The sequence below is a fragment of the Arachis hypogaea genome, chromosome 16, assembly GCF_003086295.3.
Source record: "Arachis hypogaea cultivar Tifrunner chromosome 16, arahy.Tifrunner.gnm2.J5K5, whole genome shotgun sequence".
NCBI classification, from domain to species: domain Eukaryota; kingdom Viridiplantae; phylum Streptophyta; class Magnoliopsida; order Fabales; family Fabaceae; genus Arachis; species Arachis hypogaea.
Window position 1 is genome coordinate 11686065 of NC_092051.1, and position 26188 is coordinate 11712252.

Genomic DNA, 26188 nt, shown 5'->3' on the forward strand with positions numbered 1-26188 from the left:
TTCGACTGTCACAGTTCAAAAATCGCAGTAAGCAAGCAGAACATCAGCGTTATCAATCATAACTACGAATACATAGCTATAATCCCAGACATTCTAAAATAATCCCGTAACATGCAGAGTCCAACTAAAACTCATTCAACTGTAATTCGGGACAGAATTTAAAAAGTAACAAATCTAATTCAGCTATGTGTCGTTCTAAACGGCAACCTCAAAACATCAAAGGGTTATAACTGTTGGGGACACGGGAGGCACGACCCCCAATTGAAATATATTTCTGCGCATACCTCCCCCGACATTATCGGACGGTAAATAACTCAATGACACAGAGAAAGCGTACCTATGAATCTCGTTGTCGTGTGTGGTCAATTCCCTTCCCTTAGTGTGAACCTCAAGACGGCCAGATCTCGATCTGTGCTTCCGCGCCGTTAAATCCTGCGTTCTCCTCCACCGTGGACCATCATCTCCGTGCAGGTCGACCAAACGAAGCTTCACACTGACCCCAACACAGCTTTCACCTACCTATTAATGGAGTTTTGGGCTTTGATTTAGTACCGGATTCTCGTCTCCTCCCCCTCTTTTTCTTTTTTTTTTTTGAATTTCATCCCTAACCTTTACTTTTGCTTATTTGTGAACCGACCCCAATCTTTTCCGATAATTGATTTCATTACCTAGTCCATCAAGGTCTTGAATATACTTTCCCACCGAAGAAACGTCCAAAAAACATAAAAGCAGAAAATAGTACTACGAAAGAGAAGATTAAAAAAGAGAACAAAACATCACATAACTTGAAAGAGCGAATAGTGGATCAACCATGACACTAGTGCAACAAAGGCAGCGATGTTCAGGGAGATAAGAGACGGCAGAGATTGAGACGCGATGAATCGTGGATGGTGGATCTTGGGATGGCAATGGATAGAGTAGGATTTGGAGCCAACTCTAATCCTATCCGCGGGTTGATATTTTTATATAAACTCAACCCTACTCTACCCCCTAACCCTACCCATTCTTAACCGGCGAGTACTCGACCCTACCCGCAGGTTACAAAAAAGATGCAAGATTATTATATAACTTGATGATAATTTAAAATAGAATTGACTTTTATGTAAAAGAAAAAGTATTAAATGATCAATTAATGATCTTCTTTTAGTGGCTAAGGATCTTTTGTATTTAGTGAGAGGTCTTTCGTTCAATGGACTTGTTTGGGTGACCTTCTAAGAAAAGATCTTTTTTCGAGTTATCTTTTTTTAAAAGATTTTATGAAAAAGTAAAAGTAATTTTATGTTTGGGTATCTCATGTAAAAAATATATTTTTATCTATCAATTATATTTGGGTATAACAATATAAAAGTATTTTTTTGTTTATTTATTATATGAAAAACATCTTTTTTTTAAGAAAAAAAGATCTTTTAAAAAAAGATGTAAATTACAACTTCTCAAAAAAGATGTTTTGTTTTTTAATTTTTCTAGTGCTTTTATTTTTACTAGTAAAAATTTGCTAAACACGTTAAAAAATAAAAAAAAAGATATTTTTAGATTAAAATTTTTTTTTATCAAACACAATATTCACTTGAAACAAATTTTTATATAAGTATATAACATTAACATATACGTGTATAGGGTGCGGGTTGGTCGAGTAGAGTTGAGGCTCAACACACACCCTACCCAATCGAATGGAGTCGAGTTGGGTATCCGCGAGTAGAGTGCATGTTGCCACCCCTAACTCCAAGCTTAGTGAATTGCGAACAACAAAGCTCCAAATGCGGGGAATCATGAACAGCAAAGCTCTAGGCATACGAAATTGTGGACGGCAAAACTCCAAGCACAGAGAATAGTAGACATCAAATGTCCAGGTGTGATTAATCGTGAAAGGCAGAACAAGAGCGTGAGACACTATGAATGGTGAATGAGAGAGTAATTTAGAGTTTGTGGAGTGTGATTGGATGGGAGTGATGGAGAAAGTAAACTACGGATAGATAATGATAATAAGATAGAAGTAAATTAGTAATTTTATAGAATAAGATAAAGATAAATTAGTACTTTTATAAAAAATTTAACTGTTAGACTGGATAAATAATCTATCAACCAAACATTTGGATCATTTTATCGAATAAAATATATTTTTTAGAGATTATTTTGTTAAAAATAAATGTTAAAAAATCGTTTTGTCAAAAATTAAATCTTTTAAATACCAAAATAATTATTTATTCTTTATTTTAACATAGGTGAACACTCACATTTAACTTTGTTCATATAAAATTAATTGTTAAAAATTATTGATCTTAGATTATTTAATATATTTATTTAAATTATTATTTAATAATTTTCAGTTATCAACTTCACACAAAAATAATTACATATAAATTTACTCCTTTAATATCTCTTTTAGAAAATGAATGGTGCCGCTTTGTGGTCATTATTCATTGCCATTTTCTTAGAGTGATAGGTCTTTAAAATGATAAAATAACATGTCATGAATTTTGCCATAGATTTATGAATCTTTTAACAAAATACTAAATAAATTCTAAGAAAGATTGAAATACAGGAGAAATTGTGGCCAATATTTTAATTTTTCAGAAATTTATATAAATTATGTATTTTAATTTTTTTAAAACTTATTTACCATTATTTTTTTGTAAATCTATATAACACATTTTTTAAAAAAAATTGCTTGATATGTTAATTTTTTTATGAAAACTTATAAATTTATCGTAAAATATTTTTAAGACCTATTTATTATTTTTTTTCCTCTTTGGCTAACAATATTATCACTTGTTTTCTTCAATTGTATATGTATATTGGTTAATTAATACAAATAGTTAAGTGTAATATTTGTGAATTAATAAATTATATATTTTTTGTTTACTGCTGGTATATATATATATATATATATATATATAACTTATTTCAAGTTGTAAAGATATTTTAGTTTTAACTTTTAACTGACTACTCCTTTTTTTTATAATACCTATTTTATAGGCTTATTCTTTTACTGTCATTTTTTTAAATTGCAAATGCGATATTATTCTGTTTATTTTTTAAAATATCAGAAGGAATTTAGTTAAGTGGAAACAGAATTTGTGTTAGTTTAATTGTGGGTGGGCCGGTGGAGAGAGAATTTTGCTGTTCTGAGAGCGAAGCTAATTGATTAGCTTTCCTTCTAGAAACAAAAATACGAATAATTTTTCCTTCCGATCTTTTTCTTTTAGGATTGATAAATTCTGTAATCACTAATCAGATACTTATGTAGTTTTGTTGGGTTAATTACTCTGATTCCAAATGCGTTACTTTCGGCTCAGGCCATTGTGATTCGTTACCGTAATTTACTTAACTAGTTGCAACTTGCAAGTGATTATCTTTCTTTTTTTGGTCAAGGATTTTTTTTTTTCACATGTATTTTTTAACGTGGGTTAGTTTATATACAAAGCGAGATTCGAATTTCTGATATTTATTTAAACAAACAAATAAACTAATTACTTAATCAACTCAAGTTGGTTGGTGAATAACTATCTAATTCTTTATATTTCGGCTTCCTCTTTTGGGATTCTTTTGGTTCCATTTTTGGGTTGAAACTATTTATTTGGTTCAAAGCCTATGATTCAATTATTTGGGTCAGCCCATTTACTTTTTCGATATTGTCCTTAAAGATGTTACCCAAATATCGGCCTGTAGCACTATTGCAGTTGTAGCCGATCACAATGAACACAAGCGGGCTGTGGTCGAGGCTTTGGCATAGTGACAATTCATCACATTTCGATATGACATTTGGTTGAGACCATATAATAGATAGAAATCCTTAAAAATCTTTAATGTATAAATGTGTAATGTGCGAAATTTATGATATAGTGTCTAAAAATGTGACTGACCAATTTATCTGACCCAAAAGAAAAAAGAAGACTACTAGAGGACTAGCAAAATTTGTAATTTGTACTTATTAATTAATCATTATTAATATTTTTAATAGTGTGAAATTACATTTAATAATGTAAAATTATTTTTTTTTCTTTTAATGGTTAAGTGCTGATTAAATTTTAATAAAAATACTGACTTTTTAGACTTTTTCAAAAAAAAAAAAAAAAGCTCAGCTCTCTTCTTTTGATTTATAGTTTGTCAATCATTATTTTCTATTTTTTTTTCGTGAAAAACTTATTAAAAAAAATATTTTATTCTTTTTAAACCAGTTTATTTAGGCGTCATTTTTTAGCATGTCATAGTAAAAACGCTAACCTAAAATGCGTCTTGAGATAGAAAAACATCTAAGGGTGTGTCACGGCTTCCATAGTATGTAGAACCGAGAAAGATGAAAACGCTTTTTCAAATTGAAAAGATATCCATATTTGATATGTATAAGGTCAATTTTATGGTGTCTATGACTTGGTGCTTAAATTTTGTCTAACTTTCTTTTTGTATAGTAAATTTTGAATTTTTAAAAATTATTTATTTTTATATCTTTTAAATTAAATATTAATTTTTAACTCTTTTTAATAAATAAACATCATATTTTAGGGATCATAGCATTCACCATATTTTTTTTACTTGTGTTGGTAAGGTTATTAGCATAGGAAGAGTATATTTGAAGATAATAATCCACCTATCCCAATAGGCCAATAGCACCAAGGGAGCAGGAGTAAAAGTTTAGTTGGTGCAAGAATAATGAGTCACATCATTGGGCTCTCTGATAAACATGCCGTATTATTTGATTAATTTGGAGAATCTGAATCCAACATCGTGCTACTATATGATATTTGTTCCCATGCTTTTCCTTTGCTTTATGCACTTTCTCATCCATTTCCATTATGTATACATTGCTAAATTCAATAAAAATAAATTCCAATAACAAAAACAAATAACGAATTTCAGTGTGTGATATTAGGAATGCATTGTATTGTAGGATGATAACCTGCATCATAGGTTCCCACAATTAGATGCTTATTATTTTTTCTTATATAGCTAGGTACCTCTACCTGAGCACGTAGTTCTTGGCTTGTTATAATTTGGAACTATACTTTTGTTTCGATTTCTAACTACTTACTTTTCACTCTTCAAGATAAATGTTTGTCTTCATGCATTAGGTCTTAGGATGCACCCTCTCAATGTTCCCTACTCCTCCATTATTTATTTGTCAACTCACTTTCAGGCTCTCATAATTATTTATTTTGGTTTTTAAATTATTATTATCAGCAATAAGGGTAGAACAGGAGTTGGTTTAATGAAGATACAATAATTCCAGTTGTTGTCCATAACATATTTCTTAGTATAGTCCAATTGGATTAATGATTTGATGGACATTAGCAATTTGTACAGATATGAAAACCACTATGTGCATTTGTGACACCACTACTTCATGCTTCAATACTTGGGTATATAAAGCTGTCTTTCTCAATATACATGTTTTGAATTATATTTTAAACTTCAAAATAAATAATTGTCTTTGTTCTTAAATCACATATTTTCAAGAATATATAGCAATCTATCATGGATGCTTAGGATGGAGTTTGTGGGGTAGCATTGGTAGTTGATTATGACTTCTAAAAGAATGTTTGAATTCATTAATGCGGCTGCCTAATTTATTGTGCTTTCCAAAAGTAACATAATAATCAAATTGCATTGCTTCCATCCTAATCTTGTTTCACTAGCAAATGCAAGTTGTGTTGTTTGAAAAATCTTTTCTATTCTTTTTATTTATTTTTTATATTTTTCCCACTCACAATAATCCTTGATTTCTCGTATCTTTTTAGTAGCTAATGGGAGAAACCTAAGGTTTATCCAAAGGACAGTAAATAATTAATTTAAATGTGAACACTTTCTTAGCTTTCACATACATTTAACATTTATTTAATTTATACTGTACCCTCTTGTTTCTTAGTGTGCAACTTGCATTTGTATGGCTATTGGCCAGTATTAGTACTAGTTTGCCGCAAAAGAACCAACTAAATTAAATAATATTCAACGGAAAATTAGTGGGAAGAAAACAATGTCAATTGGTTCATTTTTGGATTTAATATTCAACGAGTGGCTACTCTTATTAAAGTGGATTAGTGGCATATCAGCCTAATAATCACACAATCTAATTTTTTTTCCAGGTTATTTAATTTTAGGCGAATAAGACATTCACGATCGTTGATGTTTCTTTCTAAAGTTTGGTTAATCTATCAGTTGGTGGTCGTGGATGCATATATATGTAGATTGCGATGTGTTTGAGATGCCAAAGGCTTAAAGTTTGGTTCATTATCTTTGTTGCATTAACTTTAAATATGAATTTTAAAAAGGTGCTCAAAAAGAGATAGTGAATACTTTATTCGTTTGATTGCTCTTTTCATTACAAGATTGACGAATAAAGGTGCTTCTTGGAATTGAATCCTTTCGCTTCCTGCTTTTCATAATTCCATCTCATGAATTGGGCATTTTGCGATGCAATATTATTTTAAATAATCTCCTATTGTATATTTCAATATTCTTCAATAATAAAAAAAAAATACTTGTTATAATTATAAGTCCATATACTGTACTCCTAATGCATGCTTAGTATGCTATTTAGGCGAAATTTTTACACAAAAAAGAAGGGGGAAATGGTAGTAGTAGTAGTAGAAGTTGGCCCAAGTATCTAACCATAAAACTTAAATAAAACGTTCTAATTTCTGTTATCTAGATTATAAATAAATTATCCAAATTCTTTACGGCATAAAGACCAAATAAGATGTAACAACTTTTCTCATGAAAATGATTACATTTATGATTGATACTTGTGCTATATCTGTGTTTATCTTTTATGTGAGGGAAATAAAATTTCGACGTTTTATATAGTGAGCAGCAAGTATTGTTAGGACACGCATGGAGAGATTCCTCCATAATTACAAGTCCTTTTCGATTTTTCTTTGTCCAGATGCCAAAAGAAAGAATCATCCATTAAATACACGATCACGTGGAAATGAAAAGAAATTCAAAGATGGGTAGCAATCAAGTAGCAACAGTGATGGCCAAAAAAAAAAAAAACGAAAAATTTACAAAATTGCATTAGAAATTAAAAGTGTGCGCCAGATAAGCATTCCAAGATAAAAAAAAGAAAAGAAATGAACATAATGACAATGTTATCTAAAATTAATTACAAGATGTTATTTGATTCTAAGTAACAATAATAATCCTTATACAGTACCCTCATAATTATAGTACTATATATATATAAAAAAAGATATGAAGATGATATGATCCAAACACAAACCACTATAACCGACATCTCATCCACCCATTGTTTCAACTTTCAACATAACAACTCTCTCTCATGGCATTGGACCCAGATATTGAAGAAAAGTATGTTCACAACAGCAAGGTCATGCTAGGATCTGCAATTCTTCTCGTTATACTCATCCTCGTAATCATCCTATATCGTTCTTATGCTCACTTCTGCGCACGCCGCCGCCGCCATCTCTTCCCTCACACTCTTCCAGCTTCTTCCACTTCCGCCACCGCCCCTGTTTTCAACGACCGACTGGATCCAACCATTCTCAAGTCCCTACCGACCTTTACTTTCTCCTCCGCCGTGCACCGCCCCCTGCAAGACTGCGCCGTCTGCCTTTCGGAGTTCGAAGACGGAGACAAGGGCCGTGTGCTGCCGAATTGCAGCCACGCGTTCCACTGCCAATGCATCGACGCGTGGTTCGCATCTCACTCCAACTGCCCTCTCTGCCGGTCACCGGTTAAACGGGTTACCACGCCGGTTGAAGCGTGCTCGATTCCGGTTTCAGTTGAATTAGCGGTTGAATTGGAAGCTGGTGGTTGCTCGTCGCTTCCTCCGCCGGTGATGTGCCCTAGGAAGCCGTTGAATGTGGTGGTGGAGATTCCGGAAGAGGAGAGAGGGTTGGATCATCGGATTCTTTCGCTGAAGAAGTTTTGCAGCGTGTAGGTGACTACACCGCACTTTCGGTGTGGACTACGGACTACTGTGAGGAGCTTTGTAATGCAATTTCACCAAGATTCATGATGACATGGCAGTTGATACGGAAACAAATGAATTGTTTTCGTTTTCATTTAAAGTACGGATGTTTTTACTGTAGAATGTTGAGTCTGATCTGAATCATGTGGTGCCTCAACCATTTAGCGCTCGTGGTTGCTACTTGCGTTAGTTGGACACGTCTCTCTTAACAGCGTTCACTCTAGTTGTATAGAATTTCAGGACTCTTGCCACCTAAGGAAGGTGCTTCATCATTTAAATATACATATTTCTTGATAAAAGTCTACTTTTTCTGCTATCTTATCTTACTCGATTATATAAAGTGTAATTGCTTAGGTTGATATATTTGAATTGAAGCGAATCCCAAGGATGAACATCACAACAACAGTCACAATATATATCTCTTGTGCAGTGTTATTATTTCATTTGATGCGAGAAAACAGGGGAAAAACAGGGGAACGGCTGGTACAATATATCTGAATGGTTCAATTTAATTTTACTATGTACATATTTTAGACAATTTCTTGGTTGTTTTTAGAAAAAATAAATATTTTTATTCTGTTCCTAAATAGCACAACAACATCAAGAATCTGGAATTCTCCAAAGTGGTCTAAACAATAACTACGAAGAAAAGGAGAATCGTCCAAGGGGATGAGCTTCAGCATTGCTAGTTTAACGTTAGTTTTATTTTATGATTTGGGTTGTGAGATTTAGGATCTAAGGTGTTAAGGTTTAAAATTTAAAATTTAGAATTTTATTTTATTAATATTTTTATAATTTAAATTAAAAATAATAATGAGTCATAATTCTTATGTGGAACCAAATTATTTTATAAAATAAAACACTAATTTACTCTTAAAGTACTTGTCAATTTCTCCAATATGTTAGAGTGATTTTGATGGAAGTGAAAATATTCAGCTGTGTCAAACTAGGCTGATGCCATATAATGAATCCGTTAATCCAATGAGTTACGGGTTCGAGTCTCCTATCTTTTCAAATTTTTAGCTAATGAGTAATAGCTCAAATGACATAGTCTCTCCATACTCAATTAAGAGGTTGTGGGTTCGAGTCTCCTATCTTTGGTAAAAAAAAAAAAAACATCATTTTTTCATTAAAATTGTAATGTTTTTTTTTTTTATGAAGTGGCCGAATAAAAATTTGAACGCAGCTAAAAGTTACAATGCTAAATTTTTACAAAAGATAAATATATTAGCACAACCATGTCAGCCGAAAGAAATAGCCTAACTAAATGGGCCTCACAGTTTCTGTGTATAATGGACGTTAATAACAGTAGCCTGAAAACCCATTATAACATAGGCCTGATTAAGTCCAATTTGAGCAAAGTTCAACCAAAAAAGGAAAACAAGAAAATGCTTACAGGAATTTTTTTCGGTGGAGAAAGTATATTATGGACCTTAAAGGAAACTCAAATAATAAAAAACACATGGGTTGGTTTACAAATAAAAGAGAGTAACGGTTGGAGAAAGTTTGAGAAAAATTTAGAATTTGGGAAGAGCTTTCGATTCTAGAAAGAGCGTTGAGAAAAGCACTTAACCATGGTAGTAACAACAATAATGGTGAAGCTGAACCTTGTTCAGTTAATAATAAGGATCATCAAAAATTCTGTGATCTTCAACAAAAGATTTTTTGCCAGAAGCAAGAGGTTAAGGAGTTAAAGGAAAAATCTTGGTGGAACAAAGGTTTCGATGGCTTTGTTTTGTTGCTTGTTAGGTTTGTTTTCACTGTGTTAGCAAGGATTAAAGTTGTGTTTGAAATTGGACATTGTGTTCCATATTTGTCTCGTAGTTTATCAGCATCAGCCAGTTTTTTTCTTGGACCAAAATCCCAATAGTGAAAATTATGCTATTCATGTTTTTAGACCGTTCAAAAGTTTGAAGCTTGATGGGAATGGTGATTTGGGGTGTGGTGGTTTTTTTTAATCTAATTGTAAGTTACTGAAAGGTGTTGGATTCTCTGTCTGTGATCCTATTCTTGCTGGAGAGTGGAGAGAAGCATTGAGGAGAATTTTTGGTTGGATTTCACCATTGGCACATAACATGATTAGGTGGCAGAATGAGAGGAGCTTTGAGGAGATGAACATGATGATTCCAAAGACCAATAGTAATGTGGTGTTGTTGCAGACTGTTTTTTGAAAGCAAAGAGAAGACAGAAGCTGCCTTAATTGAAAAGATGAAGTTCTAGTGAGAATGGATAATGTTATTAGATAGGAGTAATTGAATTTGAAACCTTGTCTTTTTTTTTTTTTGGGTCATGGGAACCTTGTCTATGGAATAAGGGTTTCTATAAGGTGTGTTTAAGTGGGTTGTAGGTTTGGCCCATGTAGCAAAGTTAAAAAAAATATATAAACCAATTTCTCAAAAAAAAAAACAAAAATCAATTCTTCCAAAAAAAAAAAAACTGGTACGTACAAAGTTGATCCAATTGAACCATGTTGGGATCGGTCCGCAAAATACATTTAATTTTGTGACAAATCTAGCATTTTCAACAAGTTCAATATAACACACGTCCAAAAAAAAAAAAAAAAACAAGTTCAATATAACAACCATCTAAACCATTTATTTGACATCTTGTTGTATGGTCTTTTAAGGATCTGGTTATTTTTTTGCTACCAAAGACATTCCCATGCTTACAAGGTCAAAACTCAGAAGAAGTAAAATAAGAAGCGCATATTACCGGGGGAAAAAAAAAATGAAGCGCAGAACGCAATAAGTGGATCATTATTTTCGGTAAACCTGACAGCAAAGGGTATTGAAGGGACATAATGAAAGCAAGGCCGCAGAGTAAAGTATAAAACTTGAGAGCTGCATGTAAATTTTTCGTGGTTGGCATATTCACGTAGAGAGGCAGGTAGCTACACAGTGAGAAGAAAAAAAAGAAAAGAAAGATAAATAAATAAAGATGGCACGCGCCATGAAAATCTTCTCATTGATGGCAATCTGCGTGATGATGGTGGCACAGCAAGTTGCGGCAGTCGAGGAGGCAGCCGGGGCACCAAGCCATGGACCCCAGGGACCAGAACTGATCAAGTTTCTTTGCTCGATGTCACCAAAAAAGGATCTGTGCCTGAAAGTGTTGTTCTCTGACCCATCAGAGTTAGCCGGCGCAGGCCTGACCGACTTGGCAGTGGTGGCACTGAGGGCGGCGTCCCTGGACGCCTCCAGCATGCTGGACGACGTTACCAGATTCATCGATGATCCAGACATGAGCCCAGCCATCCAGCAGGGTTTGTCTGACTGCAAGGAGAACGTCTTGGACGCCGGAATGCAGCTGGATGACGCCGTTGCTTCCTTGTTGCAGGGTGCTGACAGAGACGCACACACCTGGCTCCGCGCTGCTTATGCCGCCATTGACACCTGCGATGCTTCTATTCCCGGAGATGATGATATTCTCTCCGTTAAGAGCAGGCAGCTCCGTACCCTTGTCGACCTTGCCACCGCCATCACCAATTTCTTGCCAAATAAGAACCTCCAAAGCTAGACACGCGTTTCTTGCGCTTGTAAACGGCTCAGTTTTTCGGTTTATTGCGCCGTCACAAAAACTACTTATTATGGCTATCTTAATTAATCACATTTGAAATCTAAATCATGCCTTATGCTAAGGTATCCTTCATTCTTCCATTCATTGACAACGAACTTTACGATTCTTGTTCATTTTTATAAACCATCACTTCGTACCATTATATGCCTTAACAAACAATTAAATATCAACAGAAATTATTGTCTTCAGTAATTTCATGCCAAACATCAAAAGGTTAAATGGTAAAATAAAAAGTAAAATAATATCAGCGTTCACATCTTCTTAGCAAAGCCCTTCAATTTAAATAAATGCAAAATGGGATGAGGGCTATAGTGTTTCAATTAGATCACGCTACTCTGTAATTAATGTCGAGAGATCTAAAATAAAGTGAATGTGGGTGTAGATCTAAAATTCTAAATAAAGGCATTGGTGTAGGCCACTCCAGTCTTGGGTAACCAATTATCTCCAAGCAAGAAATTCGAAACAGTAAAGTTAGCAGCATCCGTTGCGTTAATCACATGGTAATCCTGCCACGTCACCCTATTCGCAATACTGGACCCCACCCCACTGTTATTAAACTCAGCATAATACAAAGTGGTCAACGCAAAATCTCTGTCCCATGGACGCCACCCTGCACCGTCAACCACACCATCAATCATGGTTTGCACGTACACCGTTCTCGAATACTCCTTCCATGGCCTCCAGAGATACGTTGCCGCGGCGCCACTTCCCCAGCTCTGGAACACAACCTTGGCGTTCCCAAATATGAAATCTACGGTTTTTCCATAAAATTGTCTTAGAGAGTGGACATACACTGCCAGTCCAAAAGAGTGTCCACTCATAACTTATGAATACATATTATGAGATTAAATTGGATTTTTTTTATATAAATAAATAAATTCAATATTTTATTTATTAATATATATAATTTAAAGAATATTTATTTTTAAGTGATATTACATATTTTATTTACAATATAAAAAGAAATAAATCACATTTTTTAAAATATTTTATTGATTATTTCTCATTTACCGTGTAAATAAAATATATATATACTACACTGTAAACAAGTTTATTTTATATAAGTTAAGTATGTCTATAAAAAATTTATTTTACATATATTTTAGACATAATACAAAAAAATAATTTTTTGTATGTTATACAAATATATATACTAGTATTTTTACAATTTTAACTATTATTGAAATATTGTATATAAAAGAGTTTCACATATGTATATAATTACGTATCATTACGCCAACAAAAATAATTATTTTTAATAATTAATATGTGAATAATCATTTAAAGAAATAAGTATGATTGAATGATAGTGTAAAATAATTTACACTATTAATATATTAAAATTAAACTAAAAAATAAATGATAATACAATAATTTATTAAAAAAAGATAATTTAAGTTTAAATATCAAACCTCTAATTTTAGAGAATTTGAAAATATGAATAGTTTGATGGATTTTGGAAGGTTAATAAAAACCTCAAAAATCATTATCCTCTCAAAAATAAAACCAATTAAAACCTTTCTTTTTCCTTCAAAATCATCCGAAACCAAACTTGTAAACCTACTCTAAAGGATAATTTGTATTCCCACTTTATTCCTTTAATTTTTTGTTTAATTAATTTGTTAATTCTGTAAATTTTTTAATTTTACTAATCTTTACTGTTTAAAAATGTGTAATTTGATTTTTATAATAGCTAGATGAAATATCTATCTCAATTCGTTGTCCTCCTGATATTATTCTAAATTTAAAAATTGATGGTTAACTTTTAAAATGAAAGATAAAATTAAATAAATAACAAATAAATTTATGGGTAATTTACTTGTATAAATCATATTAACATCAAAATTACTATACTGTCCTAATTAAAAGTAAAATGGCTACAATTTTATCATTTAATTTTTAATATAAATCATGGACGTAAAATCATGGGAGATCTCATAATTTATGACAAAAATAGCATGAGCTTTGCATTAGAAAATCATGGAATTTTGATAGGTTTTGAGTGACGTACCCACGTAGTAATCTATAAAAAAATTTTCATGATTTACCATAGCTTTGTATAAAACTTGAGAAAGACCCAAAATTTATGCATGCATGGTTGCATAAAACTCTATAAAAGTCCATGATTAACTATTGAAAGAGAAGTGTGTATAAAATTGGTGTGAAGTGATCAGAAACAAAATTATATATTATACTTTGAAGTATGTAAATTAATAATTTTATGAAATAATTAACATGTAATATCATAGCAAAAATTGCTTCGGCCTAACCATTATTATCTAAAAAAACATGAATAATTTTTTGAATTAAAAAAAATTTAATTTGTTATTAAATTTTAAAATTACTGAACATCATTCAGTATATGTTCATATTTATTTTAGAATTATGAGTGTTCAACATTTTCTAATAAAAAAATAATTTTAAAATCTAATTAAGAGTCCAAAAAAATAAAAGAATAATTTTAAAATTTAATATTATATTTTTAATATTTTTTCTCAAGCAATTCTGATACTATATTATAAAATTATTTATTCCAAAAATTTAAATTAATAAAAAAAGATAATATTAATAGTTATATCTCTAATACCATCACTTAACTGTTACCGATTTATTTTGATGGTAATAAAGTGAGGGCTAGCAACAGTCTTGACGTGCTTATTTTTCATTTTGGTTCTTCGTTTCCATTTTACATTAAAAAAAAAAAACTAAGAAAGAACATGAAAACTTAGGAAACTGAAAGAAAGAAGTACGAACGGTTTTGCTAAAACAATAAACCACTGAACTATTTTCGATTTTGTTATATTATATGTCACTCGATTTATTTACGTGATGATAATAATTGTATTTGTATGTAATATAAATTCTTCCGCTGTATATCATATTGTAATTAATATATGATTTTATTGAAGAGTGGTCACGGTATTCTTGATAATAATTAAATTTTAAAAAAATATTAAAATATTAATATGATATATTTATAATTATTACAAATTATATAATGAACTTACCTATAGAAATTTATTATATTATTCATATATAATTAAATTGAAATAGAAAATATTTTACTTCTTAATTAACCCACATGTATTAAAAAATAGTATTTTATTTACTAGTTTCATCACTTTAGTCGATATAGTGAATATTATGTGTTAAAATCTTTGTTCACAAGTAGATTTTAATGACACTATAATTCATATTTATTTTGATATGACTTGCATTGGTATGTATTATCTTATGTTATGAATTTTGATGTACCTATTTAAAGTCGAGTAATATCAGCATGATTTATTATTTACAGCAGTAATGATATCTAAAACTGTATCTGAAATTCATTTATTAAGTGGTAACAACTATAAGGAATGGAAAGATAAGGTTCTCTTTTATTTAGAGTGTGCAAACCTTGACTATACTCTTCGTAGGGAAGAGTTTTTGGCACCTACTGATGTTAGTACTCGATTTGAGGTATGTAGCATTATACGAATGGTGGAAGAAATTCGATCCAACCGTTTAAGTATAATGTTCATTAAGTCTCATATCTCAACTAGTATCCGTAGTTCAATTTCTGATTGTGAAAATGTTAAGAATTACATGAAGACTATTGATGAACAGTTTGAGTCTTCTAGTAATGTACTTGCAAGCACTCTAATGACACAATTGTCATCCATGAGGTTTACTGGCATAAGAGGTGTGCATGAGCACATCATGAGATAGAGGGACATTGCAGCACAATTAAAAGCTTTAGAAGTTAAGATCTTTGACTCATTTCTGGTGCATCTTATTCTGAATTCTCTTCCTACTAATACGGGTCATTTAAGATTTCTTATAACATACATAAAAAAAATGATCTATTAGTGAATTACTGATAATGTGTGTACAAAAAGAAGGAATGCTAGTTCAAAAATTTGGTGAAAATGTACTGTTGGTGACAAATGAGGGTGGTAAAAAGCTAGCTTATAAGAAAAAAGGAAAGGATAAAGCATCCTATCCTATGAAAAAAGAAAAGACACATAAAAAAGGAATGTCCAAAATTTAATGATGGATTTAAGAAGAAAGGTATTAACCTTTGTGATCTTATTCTTTCAGTGTATTTTGAATTTAATTTTGTTGAAATATGTCATGACACTTGGTGGATTAATTCTTGTGCTAAAATTCATCATATTTCAAATACCATGTAAGGTTTCATTAGGAAAAAAAAACTGATAGAAAGTGAATTGAGTATTTATATAGACAATTGAATGCATTTATGTGTTGAGGCTGTTGAAACATTTAGATTTATATTAAATATTGGTTGTATGTTAGATTTAGAAAGAACTTTTTATATTCCAGATTTCTTTAAAAATTTGATTTCTTTATGGGCTAAGTACGATTTTGGTCCTTAAGGTAGGGCTGAAAATTTTTTTATCCCTAGCCTTTTTTTGCCTACAAAATAGTCCCTAAGGTTAACTTAGTTTTAAAATCGTCTGTTGGACTAAAATACCTTCCCCTTCTCCTTCCCCTTCCCCTTCTTCCCCCAAAATCAACCAGAAACAAAGCAAAAGCAGAAGCAACAATAAAACAATAACAACCAGAAGCAAAAGAACAACAACAACACCAGCAGCAACAATAATAAAATCAGAGACAAAATCAATGTAATCAGAAACATAAACAGAATCAGAATCAGAGTGAAACAGAAGCATAAATAGAAGCAAAAACACAAAGAAAGGCCCAATGTAATCAGAAGCAAAATCAATGTAATCAGAAGCATAAATAGAAGCAAAATCGGATGACTATTTGGTGATACATGGCAGCAAGAACAGCTCCAATGAAAGGCCCAACCCAGAAAATAATCCACTCCAATGAAGAAAAGGACATATGAAATTCAGAAAAAAATGAGTGAGAAAAAAAGCCAAAATCGAAGAAGACATACTTGATCATTCCATGCATGGTCTCTGTTAAAGATGATGGTAGCACTAAGGCTCCTAGCTGGGTTAATCCCAGTTCCAGTGATAGGAATGGTTGCCAAGTGGACCAAGAAGACAGCAAACCCGATCAGAAGCAGCGGCGATCGGCGAGGAGCAATGACGACCAGCGACCAAACGAGGAGGAGAAGCAGAAACGACGAGCGGCAAGCGGCGGACAATGTCCACTCTTGCGAATCTGCTGGCGTCGATGTCGAGGAGCAACGGCGATGACCGAACGACGAGGAGCAGCGGCGAGATCCAACGACGAACGATGTAGAGCAGCGGCGACGGATTCCCTTCCCCTTCCCTTCCCCACCTTCTCTTCCCCCTCTTCCCAGCCTCCCCGAGCGTGATTAACCCTTCCCCTGTTCCCAGCCTTTAACACGTTTTTCTTTTTTTTTCTTTTTTTTTATATTTTTTTAATTAGGGATAATTTGGTAAAAAGAACGATTTTAAAATTAAGTTAAACCATAGGGACCATTTTATAGGCAAAAAAGGCCAGGAACGAAAAAAATTTTCAACTCCTACCTTAGGGACCAAAATCGTACTTAACCCTTTCTTTATCTAAGCTTGTAAAACAAGAATTATGTATAAATTTTTATGATGATGCTGTTGACATTATTAAAAATTCTAATATTATTAGACGTAGTACTTTAATTGGTGATTTATTCAAAGTTTATTCAGCTAATAATGTTCTATCAGGTTTAATGGTTATGCATAGTAATGTTATGAATGAAAAATCTTTCATATTGTGGCACTGTAGATTGGGACACATCTCCATTGGGAGAATGAAAAAATTAGTAAATGATGGTGTTCTTGAACCTCTAAACTTTACTGATTTTGATACTTGTGTAGATTGCATTAAGGGCAAGCAAACTAAAAAGTCTCAAAAAGTGCTAAAAAGAGTTCTGATATATTAAAAATAATTCACACTGACATATGTTGTCCTGATATGTCCTCAAGTGGTCATAAATACTTCATCTCCTTTATTGATGATTATTCATGATATATGTATCTCTATATGCTTCATAATAAATATGAGGTATTAGAAACTTTTAAAATTTATAAAATTAAAGTAGAGAAACAATGTGAAAAATAAATTGAGATTGTGAGATCAGATAAAGGTGGAGAATTCTATAGAAGATATACTGAAAGTGGACAAATATCTGATCCATTTGTAAAGTATCTTCAAAAGCATTGTATTGTGTGATATAATACACCATGTTTGGCACACCAGATTAAAATGGTATATCTGAAAGAAGAAATAGGATTTTGTTGGATGTAATGAGGAGTATGCTTACCAACTCTAATCTTCCTTTATCTTTGTGGAGTAAAGTCCTTAAGACAACTGCGTATACATTAAATAGAGTTCTAACTAAGGTAGTTGCTAAAATGCCATTTGAACTATGAAAAAGTTAGAAACCTAATTTGAATCATATAACATTTGAGATTATCCTCCTGAAGTTCGGGTTTATAATCCACAAGAAAGGAAGTTGGACCCAAGGACAATAAATGCCTATTTTATAGGTTATGCAGAAAAGTTTAAGGGTTACAAGTTTTATTGTCCTTCTCATTCAAGTAAAATAGTTGAATCTAGAAATATAAGATTTTTAGAGCATGATATAAAAAGTGAGAGAAATTGTTCTCTTAGATTGTTGAGAATAATAATATTTGTCAAACATCTTCAGGTACAAGAATAATTGTTCAATACAATGCTCATTCAGATAGGGTTAATGTAGAACAACCTATTATTGATGTTCCATATCTTGAAGATAATATTCTAGTAGATTATATAGTGGAGGATCAAATTCTTCATAATGAAAATGTTGTTCAAGAATATATTGTTCAAGAACAACCTCAAGAAGTGGGAGAACTTATTATGCCACTACTTCTATAAAAAATTGATAATGCAACATTAAGAAGACCAACTAGAATAAGAAAACCTACAATTTCTAGTGACTATGTAGTATTTTTTGCTGAGTCTAACTATGATGTTTGTGTTAAAAAAGACCCAACGACATTTTCATAAGCAATAGAAAGTGGTAATTTCAATTTATGGTTAGATGCTATGAAGGATGAAATGAATTATATAGCGGATAACTAAGTCTGAAATATTATAAAATTGCCTAATGAAAAAAAGGTCATTGACTGTAAATGAATCTTTAAGATTAAGAAAGATTAATCAGATAATATTGAGCGCTATAAGGCTAGACTTGTTGCTAAATGGTTTACTCAAAGAAAAAGAGTTGACTACAGAAAATTTTTTTCTCCTGTTTTAAAGAAAGACTCTCTTTGCATTATTATGACATTGGTAGCATATTTTGATATGGAATTGTATTAAATGGATGTGAAAATAGTCTTCCTTAATGGAGATTTGGAAGAAAAGGTCTATATGAGATAATCGGAAGGATTTGTCTCAAGTGCTGATAAGGAGTTAGTTTATAAGTTTAAGAGAGCAATGTATAGTGTAACAACTGCCCCTCACCCGTTCTAAAAAAATTGATTTTTGAAATTTAAAAATCATAGAAGATAGGCTTAGAATTTTAAATTACGGATAGGAATCTAACAACCACCATTCTTTTGAATTTAAAAATAACCAACCACACCTACCACAAAAAGTATATAAATAGGGATACATCGATAGGTAGAAGATCACTCCTCTCAAACACTAATCCTCCCCCTTCTCCTCCTATAAAAATATTCTGTGTATGCAAACACAAGAGTCAACCTCATAGTCAATAAAGAAGCATTTTTTGTTACTCTTAAGTTTGGCATGCGTTATGCTCTACTTTATTATTATTTACCATCTATGTTGTTCTTATCATGTTATCATGGTTGTGTGTTTTATGGCATTGTTCTCCTTTTTCTTTCTTTTACACATGTACATCATATTTGTCATCAAAATTTTTTTCATACTCAAACCTATTATTGTTTAAACTTTTCTTTTTATCAAGAGTACATGCATATTTTCTGTATTTCGTGATGAATGTTATTCCTATAATTATTACTATTATCTTACAAGCCTTTTAAGCTAAGAGTATATGTCTTTTTATAAATTTTGTTCAATTATTTAATGTGCCTTATTTTCATTGTGTGCATTAAAAATATGATCCTTTAAATTATGCCATTATGTTATTCATATTCCTTTAGGTCGAGAGTACATGCCTTTTTATAAACTTTGTTCGATTATTTATTATGCCCTACTTTCATTATGTGGATTAATATGATCCTTTAATTTATACCATTATGTTGTTAATATCTGTTCGATTAGGGAGTACATGCATATCTTGTACCATTATCATCATTATGGTATTATTACTTTACATGTCTTTTTATTATTATATCTAGGGGTGGACATGGTTTAAATTTTTAAAAATTCAAACTGGATCCACTTCAGAACCAGTTTTGTGGTTCATGAAACCAAATCTAAAGTAGATTGAAGAGAGAAACCGATTTTAAATCGGTTTGAAAAAATAAAAACCAATTTTAAACTGATTTTAGAATTTAAATTTGGTTTTACTTACAAATCGGTTTTAAATCCGATTTTTTAATATCCAAATCTAAAATTCATTTTGTTTAATCCAGTTTTAAACCAGATTTTTTAACCAAAAATCTAGTTTTAAAACAGATTTTTTAACAAAAAATCCACTTTTAAAACCAGTTTTTATAACTTCAATTTTCAAACTATAATTTTTTTAAAAGTAAAATTAATACTAAAGTCATTTTAAAGTGTATAAGTTCATTACAACTAGAATTTGGTTCTTTATAAATCTAATGACAATAGTTAATATATATAACATTTAGTGATTCTCAAAATATCAAAAGGATACCACCAAAAAATCTCTCTAAAACAACAACCACAAAATATCAAAAGATGCCAAGTTGCCAATAAAATCATCAAACAACCACAACCTTTGAGAAAAATATATCTGCAAATAACAAAATATACCTTTGTCATTTTGAGACAAATCTTTGAATGAAAGTATTAAACCAAATGTGAATACTAAGTATATCTAGTTATCATCAAGATTATCAATTGACGCCGCCATAGAACAAGCACCATCATTAAAGGAAAATATAGCTGCCAAGAGAATCAAATTAATTATCAAGTCTATATTCAACAACTTTTAATTAGTAACTAATACCTAAATTCTAAAATAGAAAGATGACAATATAACATTACATTGCAGAAAAAAAATGTACTAATGTGTAGACGATAATAGTGAAGCTCTAGCGAGTCTTTAATTTACCGACAAAAACATATTTAAAATAACAAGATACTAATTTACAGACAGAATGTGCATTAGAAAATACACACATTCATATTTGAACTTATTGAACCAGAGTGGTATCATTAAATGGATGTACAACCTGTTCTTAAGCTATATTGCATACTAAGCTGCATATTAGATTGACCCTTTTTTTTGACAAATGAAAAGAGGCTTTTATGCACCTCATGATAAATGGTCTTTACAAAAATCTTTGACTACACCAAATTCAAAATTCTGATCATTATAATATCAATTCATAGGATTATAATATCAATTCATAGGTAGATTCTTAGTCTAAAAGATCATAATCAAGTTTATATACCATACAATCCACAATCCACGGGGCAACCATATAATCTTGCTAACTCCAGGATATGTCTTAAGTTGATTCTCTATTTGATTCTTACTCATATGAGAATTTATGTTCTTGTTCAAGAGACATTCTTCAGTGGTAAGGCAAGTACCTGAAGCAAGAAAAGGTTGCTAAAGTTAAAAGAAGAACTTATAAATTTTGTAAGCTATATAGCTACAGAGTATTATATTTGTTACCTAGATTATTTTTTTATCAACAATAGATTTACCATTGTAATTATTTTTTAGTGAAAGTACATAAAGAGTATATAGTATATAAGGTGTAATAACTCAACAATGAGAAGAACTTATTTTTCTCCCTCTCTTAATCCCTTCTGGTTCATCAAACCATCAATATCACAGCTTGAACAACTTAGGGCATAAAATTTTCTTCATTTTTTTTTGATTTGATTCACAGTTTGCTGCTTTTCACGCTCACCGCACCATGAAGAAAATTTCATGTCCTAAACTGTTCAAGCTATAATGTTGATGGTTTGATGAACCAGAAGGGATTAAGAGATGGAGAAAAATAAGTTCTTCTCATTGTTGAAGAGAATGAAAAATTTTCTTCGAAAATATTTGTTGAGTTATTACACCTTATATACTATGTACTCTTTATGTACTTTCACTCAAAAATAATTACAATGGTGATTCACAACTTGATTGCTCTCCACGCTTAGGGCATGAAATTTCTTCAATATTCAAGCACAGTTCATTTGATCTATAGAAACGAAGTAGAAACACTTCTAAGTGTTTAGTCAGAAAAAATCTATAATAGATATGGTTTCTGCCTACATTATAGAATGAAAATATAACAATTTCTGCATTTGGGTAATTTCAATGTCAAATTCCACACAAAAAATTCGTTTAATTTTAAAACTTAATTCATGTTTAGTCAGAAAAGAAGTAGAAACACTTCTAAGTGTATTGTTCATGATCTATCAACAGATGTTTTTAACACAATAGAAAAAGAAAATTTTGACTATGTTCATTGATACATTGCGTGCAATTGGAAACTTACAGGAACAAAATGCACCAAACTTAAGTTTATCACAGTTTTACCGTCAAAAAGAAAAAGAGAGGAAAATCATACCTCTTAGGCCACACTATAGTGATAAACTAAAATACGGGTTTCTAGGTAAGTTTATACTATTCTTTTGAAATGATGGCACAACAACTAAACATGGGCAGAGGCAAAATAAGAAGAAGGAGAAATGGGTGGTACTAACCTTATGAGGCTGTGACCCAGAGGCAAGAAACACGAGCAGAGGCAAATGAAAAGCAAAAGAACCAGAAGCCCACACCTGTGACGGCGAATCGGCAATGGTGAAGACGACGGCAGAGAAGACCAAAGGCAGAAGAAGAAAACAGAAGTGAGGCCCATTCAATGTTGAATTCAATGTTGAAGGAGACAACAGGGTGCCGGTGCCAGTTTTCTGCTCCGGTGTCGGCTGCGGTGGAGACTACGAAGAGGCGAAGGAGAGGAGGACTAGATTTCAGGATTTGTGCGAGTTAAGTGTGAACTGGTTCACCGAATCAGAGTTAGGGTTTTTTTTTTAGATTTGGATCTTAATTTGGATCTGGATCTGGATCTGGATCCGGATTTAAAGCTGTTTAAATGGATTGGATTAAAAACCAAACTATAAAATAAATTTAATTTGATTTGGATTTTTTTGTTTAAAACTGTTTTTTTTAATGGTTTGGTTTGGATTTGGTTTAAAATATAAATTTTGGATTTTTTTGCCCACCCCTAATTACATCTTCTTAAATGATCCTTTTCTTACGTATGTCTAAATAACATTGTCTGTAAATTGAACTGAGAGAATGATCCTTCGGTAAGGGAAGGTGACCCCAAAGATAAGATATCGATATGACCCCTTGGTAAGGGAGGGTGGTCGATCGAGATGATCCTTCGGTAAGAGAAGGTGATTGCCAAAACTTTCGGATGAAAACCTTCGGTAAGGGAAGTGGACTCCCATCTTTATATTGGTTTGAGCTCAATACCTTCCATAAAAGCTACAAGTTAAGAAAGAAAAAGTATAAAATAAAGTTTGATTGTGTTCTTATTTTCAAAGTGGATCCAGTAAGTTATGATTATGTTAATTTTTATAAGTTATTATCCTTTCCATTTGACTTGCCTATGCCAACATTACATGCTTTCCTTTTGTGTATATTATGTTTTACGTTTTACAAGAAAAGTTCATAATACATGCCATGCCATTAATTTTTAAAATTTTTATAAGTGGGCTGGGGATAGATATGGAGGTGTTATATAGCACTCCTACTGAGATCTTTTAAGTTCTCACTCCTCTTTCTTTCCCATACTATCTCCAGAGGAGCATGTCACAGTGGATAGAGACGACACAGTACCTCCTGAGGGTGACTTCTGAGTATGATCCCTCAAAGCACGCGTGGGTAGTTACGACCACTACTACTGTGCTTCAAACCATCTACTTAGGTCGAGATTTTGTAGGAGAAGACTTCCAACTGCTTGTCATAACCTTCCTAGATACAAATACTTCAGTACCCAAGAAACGGTCACCCGAGGTAGTCTACCTCAAATCAGATTCTGAGATAGAGGAAGAGGAGTCCAGCAGCCCTAGCCAGGAGAAGGACCCAATGGAGGAGGACCCGGAGAAGTTGACCTTTTTTTGGAAGTTCAAAGGTGGAATACGTACCCTATTCTCCCACTTCAGCACCCCGTTAGATCTTAGTTCACCCCACACAGCAGAACCGGATCTTCACCCAGCAAAAAAGTGTTGAAAGAGGATTGTTGGTACCTCCATTCATGGAAGACTGAAGGGTCCGACAAAAGATAGGATATGATATAAGGATGAAGGTTCTTTGACGAAATTAGTTAGGACACTTTGGGTCTTTCGTCACAGTTATTTTTAGGCGTTTCTTTTTTTATTGGAAACCGTACTCATTGAAATCTGGTTGTTATTTTATTTGCTCGAACTTGCTTGTGTGTGTTTAATTCCATCTTTTAAACCGCTTACTGATTTTTCCCAAAACTTCATGCATATTCTCCTTCTTTCTTACATAACGATTGAGTTAATTTGCTTCCCAAAAGAGTGACACCCTATCTAAAGGCCTTCAAGAATAGGATTTAGTTTAGGGTGTTACATATAGTCTTAAGTAGGCTTTTCGATAGTGGTATTTAAAGTTTCACGATGTGATTTCTTTATTTGGTTTCATTGAGAATATTTTTTATCAATGTATATACCACAAGGTTAGTGGGAGTAAGATCATATTTCTTATTTTATATGTGGATAACATTTTGCATTGCTTGCAACAAATGACTTAGAGTTGTTACATGACGTGAAACAATTTCTCTTTAGAAATTTTGATATGAAAGATATAGGTGACGCTTCTTATATCATTGGCATAAAGATTCATAGAGATAAACATAAATGAATTTTATGTTTATATCAGGAAACCTATATTAATAAAGTTCTTGAGAAATTTAAAATACAAAATTGTTCATCAAGTATTGCATACCTATTATGAAAGATGACAAATTCTATTTAGATTAATGTCCCAAAAATAAATTTAAAAAGAAATAGATACAAAATATTCCTTATGCTTTAGCTATTAGAACCCTAATGTATGCTTAAGTCTGTACAATATCTAACATTGCTTTTGTTGTTGGCCTAGTATATTAAGAAAATATCAAAGTAATCCAAGTATTATCCATTAAAGAGTTGTACAAAAGGTCTTAAGGTATCTTCAAGGGACCAAGAACTTCATACTTACGTATAGATGAACCGAAATTTAAAAATTGTTGGATACTCAGATTCAGACTTGGCGGGCAGTAACGGATCCAAAATTTTTAAGTAGTGGGTACAAACATATAATATATAAAAATAACAAAAAAATCTTATAAACATATCAAACCATATAAAAAAATAAAGGTTTAATTACTCTGTTGGTCCCTATAGTTTCATAAAATTTTCAATTAGGTCTCTATACTTTTTTTCTTTTTAATTGGATCCCTACACCAATTTTTTTTCAATTAAGTCCCTCCTAGTAGTAATTGGCTTAGTTTTATAGGGACCCAACTAAAAAAAAAAAATTGGTAGAGGGACCTAAATAAAAGAAAAAAAAAGTGTAGGGACTCAATTAAAAAAAATTGGTGTAAGAATTCAATTAAAAGAAAAAAAAGTATAGGGACCTAATTAAAAGTTTTGCGAAACTACAGAGATCAGCAGAGTAATTAAACCAAAAATAAATAACACAAAAATATTATATATTAAATTATTTTTTATTTATTCATTATCAATGATAATATTGATAAGTAATAATGTAGTTATTAATTCACTATTTTATAAATTAAATATATAATAATAAATGAGATTAATCAAGATAATAAATATATTATTTTCTAATCAATAATAAAAGTAAAATATATATCTTTTATGAATTATGTATGATAAAAGGTATTTTAGAAAAAAAAATTATGCACCGAATCTCTTCCATCTTTATTATATATTTTATAAATTACTTAATAATTATTCAATTATTTAATAAAAAAATTAATTTCAAATAATAATAATAATAATAATAATAATATTATTATTATTATTATTATTATTATTATTATTATTATTATTAGTTACTTAGATAGATAAAAATATAAAATACGTTATTATTTTAATTAATTTTTATTTCAATTAGATTTGAGAACTAATTATCAAAATAAATATTTAGTACAAAATTCTTCAATTTACTAGTAAATATTAAAGTTAAGTAAAAAAAAATTTAAGGATATAAACTTCAATTAAATAAATTTATTAATTAAATAATATTATAATAATATTTTATTTTTTATTAAATTAATTTATTACTATGTTTTTATCTTATATTTTTAGATACAAATTAGAGTTTAATTTTAAAGTATTGATAATGTAAAATATTTTACACCATTCTATGATTATATTATTTGTTTGGATGATCATTCACACAAATGCAATCAATATAAAAAGTAGTTATTTTTATATGATGTGATCTTATATAATTAGATACACATGTAAAATTATTTTACACTAACAGTGTATCAAAATTTAATTATAAAAGTTAAAAAATATATACAAAATAAATATTTTGACATAAAATTTAATAGA

The 26188-nt window shown here is 31.2% G+C and overlaps 3 protein-coding genes across 3 annotated transcripts; 2 read left to right on the forward strand and 1 right to left on the reverse strand.

The window, feature by feature from the left end:
* Positions 1-6696: 6696 nt before the first annotated feature.
* Positions 6697-8226, forward strand: LOC112756457 (RING-H2 finger protein ATL5). The gene has a single exon (XM_025805062.3). It carries the CDS (start codon positions 7277-7279, stop codon positions 7895-7897), a length of 621 nt encoding a protein of 206 aa, XP_025660847.1. The 5' UTR covers positions 6697-7276; the 3' UTR covers positions 7898-8226.
* Positions 8227-9443: 1217 nt separating this feature from the next.
* On the forward strand, positions 9444-11583 carry LOC112759033 (uncharacterized). The gene has a single exon (XM_025807847.2). It carries the CDS (start codon positions 10865-10867, stop codon positions 11441-11443), a length of 579 nt encoding a protein of 192 aa, XP_025663632.1. The 5' UTR covers positions 9444-10864; the 3' UTR covers positions 11444-11583.
* A 312-nt stretch (positions 11584-11895) lies between these two features.
* Positions 11896-12324, reverse strand: LOC140179981 (probable pectinesterase/pectinesterase inhibitor 7). The gene has a single exon (XM_072220356.1). It carries the CDS (start codon positions 12322-12324, stop codon positions 11896-11898), a length of 429 nt encoding a protein of 142 aa, XP_072076457.1.
* Positions 12325-26188: the final 13864 nt, after the last annotated feature.

Bases quoted from the DNA above. Each gene is read 5' to 3' on its own strand.
- LOC112756457 (XM_025805062.3), top strand. From the start codon at position 7,277: ATGGCATTGGACCCAGATATTGAAGAAAAGTATGTTCACAACAGCAAG.
- LOC112759033 (XM_025807847.2), top strand. From the start codon at position 10,865: ATGGCACGCGCCATGAAAATCTTCTCATTGATGGCAATCTGCGTGATG.
- LOC140179981 (XM_072220356.1), bottom strand. From the start codon at position 12,324: ATGAGTGGACACTCTTTTGGACTGGCAGTGTATGTCCACTCTCTAAGA.